At 33.1% G+C, this 8,059-nt stretch overlaps 1 protein-coding gene across 1 annotated transcript in view; it reads left to right on the forward strand.

The window, feature by feature from the left end:
* LOC128987429 (probable ATP-dependent RNA helicase spindle-E) overlaps window positions 1-6,208 on the forward strand; it is a 274,025-nt gene extending 267,817 nt beyond the window's left edge. The window contains exons 26-27 of the mRNA XM_054408268.1: window positions 4,770-5,000; window positions 5,165-6,208. Of these exons, the coding sequence (XP_054264243.1) occupies window positions 4,770-5,000; window positions 5,165-5,381 (448 nt within the window). The 3' untranslated portion in view covers window positions 5,382-6,208. The remainder of the gene's footprint in view (window positions 1-4,769; window positions 5,001-5,164) is intronic.
* Window positions 6,209-8,059: the final 1,851 nt, after the last annotated feature.

Consider the following 8,059-nt stretch of genomic DNA (forward strand, 5'->3'; position numbering starts at 1 on the left):
CAGGCAAGGAAAAACCCTGCTATTGTAATCCCCATACCCAGCCATTTGGGAAGTGGTGAAAGTCTAGTCTAAATATAGCTCAAAGGTCTCACCCTTCCCTTCCCCCCCTTCCAACCCCCTACTCAATGTTACTATTCCGCTCATTTCGAGGTCATTGCACAACGCCTGCCTCCCTTCTATTGTTTTGCCTTTATAGTGTTTCTATTCTGACTTTTATAAACATAAATTTATTGCTTACGTAACAGTTCAGTAGTCAAATTTTCTATTGTGAAACACTAGGCCTACTTTAAAACAAAATCACTACCGATCATGTCATTCTATTCTGTGTCAAGTCAGTATACCATTGCCAGTCAGTCGCCGGCGACTGCTTTGAGTTGAACTATTCTGTCGTGCCAGCTATAAAAATAGGTTAGGACAACTACCTCTTGCTTATTTCTATATTTGTATGACTGTAGAATCTACAGTAATACAAATTAGCCATCATTTTATGTAAACACAAGTTACATTTCAACAAATATTGATCTTACAATTAAAGAAACCAATTCAAACTAACACAACACTAGCTGGTTTGGATTTAAGTACAGTACCAAACTAGCGAGTTCAAAGATAAGCTCGAGTTTCAAGGCCGTACTCTACTCGAACTCAAAATCTCGAATACTCGCCCATTTAGTGTTAATAGTATAAATTAGGGATGGTCAAGTTTGAAATTTCGGGAAATTTTAAATCTCGTTACACAAGATGAGATTTCTTTTTGGCCGAGATTTTTATCAAGACGAGAATAAAAAATAAAAATAAATAAAAACGCCTGCAGAAAGTCAATGCAATACCCGGAATACAGGAGCGTGTTGTAGTTGCGTTTCCTTTGCGAAGGCGTTCTTATTGAGTTAATTCTTTAAATGTAAATATTGCTTTAATTATTTTAATAATATTACTTTAATAACATTTGAGAAGTTTTGTTAAGTGTAAGCAGTGTGAGGAATGTTTTATTACTATAAAAAGTCAAAACAAGTACCAACTATTTTATAAATATTTATTTTGCTTTTATTTTAGGATTTATTTTATTTTAGGATAAGTTTAACTCTATCCTAACTGATATCACTATGTTTCCTAATCGTAGGCATTTTTAATAACTTAGGCGTGATTAATAAAAAAATGTTATGTTTTTTAATAAAAGATTGTAAATATTGCCTATTATCATTATTTTTTTATTTAAACAGTCATCTAACAATGTTACAAAATCAGGTAAAAATTTTGAGCGTGCATTTCCCGTTGTGTATGAGAAGGGAAATCCCGTCTCAAAATTTTATGAGAAATAAAAAATCTCGTCTCGTCTCGTCTCGAACTAAAAATCCAATCTCGTCCATCCCTAGTATAAATAAAATCGGATCCATTAAAACCGGATCCAGCCTAAGATCCGATTGTAGTAGTAAACACTGATTATCAACTTTTTTGGTTCATGCTGATTTAAGTATGAACCAAAAGTATTGAAAGCCAACAAATATAAATGTGAAAACTAAGTAACAATACTACCTGTACATCATAAAATAAACTCTATTTTATTTAATACAGGTCAATAATAATAAACTTAACGATTGCTTCATTGATATAGGCTTATTCTAATTGTTAGTGAAGGGTGAATTTCCTTAGGCAAACCATAAAATTAGCAGTGTCCATTAATGAGGTTAGGTCAGCAACTATCCTCTTGTTCATAATTTTATTTAGTACATTTTTTACTTTAACTTTTTTAAGGTAAAGGATCCATTACAGAAACACATATTGTATTTAATTTTTGAAGAAAATTATGCCGTGATGCATCGAATCGAATCGCAACGATTCGAATCGAAATTCTTTGAATCGCATCGATGCATCGAATCGAAAAAAATATGCTGCATCGCACACCCCTAAACGTGGGAATTTTAAAATTATAATATTTTTGAATTTTCTCAGTAACTATTACTTATTAGGCGCATAATAACGCTTCCATATACTAAATTATTTCGTTTTTAAGCTCTACAAAATGGTTTGGAAAGAAATTGCTAAATGTTATGTTTTTTAGGTCAAAAATAGGAAAAACCAATTTTTAACCCTATAAAAACCCCATAAGCCCCCGTTCCCATAGTCCGATCAAGCTGGTTCGCGAACTAGTTTGAACAAATGTAGGTTTACACTTGTACACCAAATTTCATCAAAATCGGATCATTTTTGCTCGAGTTATCGTGCTAACGGACACATATATATACACATACTAACTAATCTTACTAATATTATAAATGTGAAAGTTTGTGTGTTTATTTGTTTGTTTGAAGTTCAATCATGCTTAAACTACTCGATGGATTGGGCTAAAATTTGGCATGATGATAGCTGACATTCCCAATTAATATATAGGCCTATTCTTATCTCAAAAATCCTTTCGGGCTCCGCCCCAGTGGCTCTGGAGTTTCCCATGTTAACCTTATGAGTATTCATATTTAAAAGGAATTTAAAAATTTAGTCAGCTGTTTCAATTATTTAAGTCGGTTCTATGACATGCAATAGCATTAAAAGGTTATAAGGTTCACCAACAGGGTGCAGCACTATTTTTTGCATTCATGACAACAGCTAATTTGAACTAAGCATCAACAAAAATCCGTTATATGCAATGAGAACTGTCAAAGTAGGATTTTGCCGCTATCACGGACGATGACGATGACGTTTCTGTGACCACGGTACACGGCTGCAGGAAATGTTCATGATTTTGCCACGATCGCGGATGACGACGATGACGTTCCCGTGACCGCGGGGGTCAATGATAATGTCTACACGGCCGCGAAAATGTTCATAATTATGCCAAAATCGCAAGAGACGACGATGACGTCCACACGGCCGCGGGAAATGTACTTGATTTTGCCGCGATCGCAGATGACGTTTCCGTCACCACCAGAGCCAATGGTGATGTCTACACGGTTGCGGGAAATGATCATAATTTTGACGCGATCACAGACGACGACGATGACGTTTCCGTGACCGTGGGACACGACGATGATAACTACACGCCCACGGGAAATATTCATGATTTTGCCACGATCGCAAACGACAAAGATGACGTCCGCGGAAGATTTCATGATAAAAAAAAACCTATTTGGCTAGTTGCTACATACCTAGTCATTGCTGCATCTTGTCACCATTATCTTATTAATACTTTATAGGGTGTGTGTAGTACAACCAAATTACAGGACATCTTCTTTAATCCGATCTAATTGGGACCGGGGGTAGTTCGGATTACAGAACATATTGTTGTTTTTACATAACAATAGCTAGGGAAAAGTGTAAAATGCTTTATAAAGTAAAATACAGTGTTTATTTAATACAGCAGTAAACATAGGGAAAAAAAAGTACTGTACATTACAATTAAAATTATTACGGTGCGTATATCAATAAATACAGTTTACAATAAAGAGCTACTATACTGTGTATAGAGTACAGCAATGAGGCGTTCGGATTAGTGGACGTTCGGATTACAGGGGTTCGGATTACAGAGGTTCTACTATATTTAGAAAATTTGGTTAAACTATAAATAAAAATTGTTATCAGTATCAAGAAACGAGAATTGATACATTTTGGTATCAACACTCACTATTAGTAAATAAACTGGACACCCTGTTTATGTCATCATCATCATCATCATTCTTTTTTGATTTCCCTCAAGGGGTACATCAAAAAAATACATTTACAAAATATAATTACATGCAAAATAACCAAGGTTGGTAAATAAGTAAACTGTTTATGTCATTGTTATCTTTATCGGTGTATTTTACGGCTGTTGTTATTATCTATAAGTAGGCTACTATTATTTTATACTTTTTTATGAGTTATTTCATGTTTTTATCGACATTCTTCTGTCCTGAAACAGAATAGCAGTAGCCTATGACTAGCAGTAACTTACTAGACTTTCTATTATTCTGTTCTTTATTTGCTGTACAATGTTTGGCAATTTGCCTGCTTGAGTAAAGGTTTGGAAACCAAGGTTAATGACATAACATAGTTATCATGATTGTGCAATAGCCTACTAGCCTAATTGTATTTTAATGATGTAATATGCACATAATAGTAAAACACATTGTTTATGAGTTAGTAATGACTGTTTAATGTCATGTTGGAAATGGATTGATGTGTTCAAAATCAAAATACAGTTTTACTATGTTTTGTTTTTATATCAATAAACACGTTCCTTTGATAATTTGACCTTTTTGCTGTCCCGACAATGCTTCCAGTCCCGTAGGTGACGGATTAGTGTGGTTCTACTGTACATTAAAAAGTGCATAAATAACCTAATAACTTGGATCTCATGTTGTTTCTCCCTGTTGTGGATTGGCTATTTACCTTCAAATATCAATCATTGAGATGTGCAATATAAAACGTTGATTAAACTTCAGGATGCAGAAACCTTTTTGCATGATAAAAAGCAGTAGAACGGGTAAAGAAATTAATAACTGAAATAAATTTACTATAATGTTGAACCTAAGTTAATTTTGGTTTCATTACTTAGTTTCAACATTAGTTTCAATTGGTAGTCCAAAAGTAAATTCCATATTGAACAGTTATATGAGGCCAAGTTCAAATAACTAATCTCAAACCTAGTCTTAGCTATTCTAGATATGTGTATTTGTTACCACTTTGTGCCAAGTCCTGTGGGATAGTCAAATTAAAATTAACATGTACCAGTTTGACTAAATACTTATAAATAATAAATCATGGGGTTCATAGTAAAATCATGTGTGATCACTTTACAGATTGATCTCAACTTATCGTCAACCGATCAAAGTCGAACACTTCCAAAATGCTCATAGATGGAGATTTGTAAATCAAGAGGATCTGGTCCCTCCCTTCAAAGAAGACGAGCATTTGTTCCTCAACAAAATCTACCAACTGATCAGCGCTATAGACCTTGATTCCAGTCGAGATAAGAAGTACATAGAGGAACTAGTTAAGAAAGTAAAGAATCTCATGAACTGCGCGCAAAAGTAAGTAAAATAATGTAGTCATTAGTAATTCATAAAATAACTCAGGCTACAAAAAGAAAAGGTATTGTTTTAAAAAAGTATGTTAACTGTTTGTATTTGACGTTTAATATCCAACCAATTGTATTGCCTTATGTGTGTTCCCTCAATGTGACTGGTTGTTACAGGAATCTTGCACCCAAGGAGTTGGTGTGTCACTTGTGCGATGTAGACTACCCGTATTGGAAACAGTTGCATGACCACACCTTTTCTGGGCATCATCAACAGCTCGTTAAGTGGCTCCGTGGCCGTGCCATTGAACACGGCCTACAACTTGATGTCCAACCTCCATCAGAACTGAGGCCTGTCAATAGTCCCTCTATGGAACTCAGGCTCTCTAACTAAAAGCTTCTAGACAACATCTCCATTCTGGCTGTGTTATTGGATTATTTGTAAAGGACTGTGCATTTCACCCTCAACGTGTCCTCTTTAAATATTGTCTAAATGTGAATAATCTTATTGTTCATTCCTTTTCAAGGCAAATATCTTGTGGTCTGATATTAAAATTGTATTACTAATATCAAAATCCTACGACAGTTAACCTTTGCTTTACAGATGTAATTGATGCGCTAACAACACATATTGTAGTAAAATTACTTGCAGAAATTTGAAACTGACTGTTTAACTGTGATGTAAGGGAAATATTTCTTAGCTCCTTTTTATACTAAGAAGGAACCATTTACGAGTTTTGTTCTTTTACCCAAAAATTAACAAGAGTTTTTCAATGATTGTGCTTAAGAACTTCCAAACAACTTTGTAAAGACATATGCACATGACATTTGTACTCTTTGTTACACAGTAAGAATTTTTGTGTTCCAGTGCTATACTGTATTATGATTTGATAAGTTACAGTTTTGATTTATTTTGTAATTATAACTCTGGTTAATGTTTAGTGTTACTGAGGCTATACACCTGAAATAATCAAGACAAGAGATGTAACATGTAGATGATGTATTTTCTTGTAACTATTCACTTAGCTCTGTTGTATGTATAAGACATAAATGTTATAAAATAGGAAAACTATTTTGATAAAAGTAAACTCGTTAGATGTATGAAAAAACCCTTAGTATAATATACATTTTATCTTTGGTACAAGAATTATTTTACTAGAGTTAAGCTTAAACATTCATTTTTTGGATGATTTTATTTCTTTAAATAAAGATGTTTTGTTACTTTTGTGTATAATTACTTTTACAATGCCTGTTCTTTATTTATGATTTTTTTATTCTTTTCAAATTATAGGTTGTACTGTATTATGAAAAAAAAACTTTCTTTGGAAGTAAGCATAGGTAAAAAGTTTCAAAATGTTTTATTTAACAAGTTTGCTACTGATAGACACATATATCAAAGGGAAGGGTGATCAAAATAGACCGATCCATAATAATTTAACAACACTGATAGACTGAAGGCAGTAAATTGGTCAGTATTCAATTCAATTCAAAACTACATCATTCATCTCTTGTACACAGAAATACATTGAATAGTGTCAACAGTTGCAAGTAACAGTTATTAAATACATTTCTTACATAACAAAATAAAAACAAAATTTTACAATAGTTATTTGTGCAACTAGTGAGAAAAGTGAGCAATTGACTCACTCGAGAGAAATCCTTACCATGGATTTCTCCATTGGAATTGGAATGGTTTCTCGAGTGAGGCAATTGTACTTTGAACTCGAGTTGCACATTATACTTTTCCTACAGTTACCATATAAATTGGTGAAGAAACATAACCTATTTTTACACAGAAGTGATGTTTTAAAATAACATTTAATGTGAAGTGACAAATACAACAGCTGACCAGCTGATTTACAGCCAGTGCTGCCAACGTATTTCGCGCGCATACGACGTTGCCTGCATGTTAGGCGCTCACTATTTCGTGCCTTCACGTTGCAAATCTGGAGTGAGACAAAGTAATTAGAGTGAGACAAAGATAACATTGTCTCACTGATGAGCGAATTGGCCACTTTGCTTTCTCAAATCAGTGAGAGAACATGTACATTGTTAGGTAACTGTAGGAAAACTTATTTTTTTATAATAAGACAAAGCCAAACAAAATGAATACAATTGTAAACAAAACGTACATATGTTGAATTTATTTTTAACCTCAAAGACTATTCAACTCTTCAAAAGAAAAAAATAGCCTTGCTGATGAGAAATTTTAAAATTTATTTTTAAATATTATTGTTTGGAAGTCTCTGATTTAATTTTGATTGGGAGGTTATAATATTTTGATCCCGCATACATGGGTTTTTTCTCAAAAAGTTTCAGACTATGGTGGCTAATTGCAAGGATTTCCCGTTTTCTGATGGAATAATTATGACAAACCCCAACTCGTTCCAAATCATGAAGTCTGTCCTTTACTGATAAAATTGTTTCGAAAACTTACATTCCGTAAATTGTCATTATATTTTCTATTCTGATTTTAAATGTTCTTTATTAACAGAAGTTCCAGAACCTAAATTGCAGATAATTTTAATAGCTTTCATTTGTTTTTTTTAGAATAGAATTCAAATTGTAATCACTAGTTTACAATTGCATAAAGTGCATAATAATGATATACTTGAGTGGATATAAAATAAATATAAAATACAAAAAATCTAAAAATAATTAACTTTTAGAGTTTGTTTTTCACATTAAGGATTCAATCTAGGAAAGCATATAATCCTGATGTGATTTTGGCAAGTAACTTTTCAATGTTGCAGTTCCATTTTACAGTTTTATCAATTTCCAATCCCAAGAATTTAATGTTGTCCTTACTAAGAATTTCTGTGTTTTTAAGTTTGATGATTGAGATCGGTTGATTTTGATCCCCTGATTCTTGAGTTTGAAAACTAATAACATTTGTCTTTCTGGATTAAGAAGCAAATTATTAGAATAAAAAAATACCCTCGCCGCAGCAAACCTGCTGACTAAGCGAATTTCCATTTACCTGGCTGGATTTCTACTAAAATGTTCCCTGGAAATTGTCAGATTTATTTCCTTTTTAAATAACATTAATTTTAATGAGTACCTAGGTTTGCT

Source organism: Macrosteles quadrilineatus, unplaced genomic scaffold, assembly GCF_028750875.1.
Source record: "Macrosteles quadrilineatus isolate MER2022 unplaced genomic scaffold, UCM_ALF_1.0 Scaffold_2__2_contigs__length_208266976, whole genome shotgun sequence".
In the NCBI taxonomy this organism is placed as follows: Eukaryota; Metazoa; Arthropoda; class Insecta; order Hemiptera; family Cicadellidae; genus Macrosteles; species Macrosteles quadrilineatus.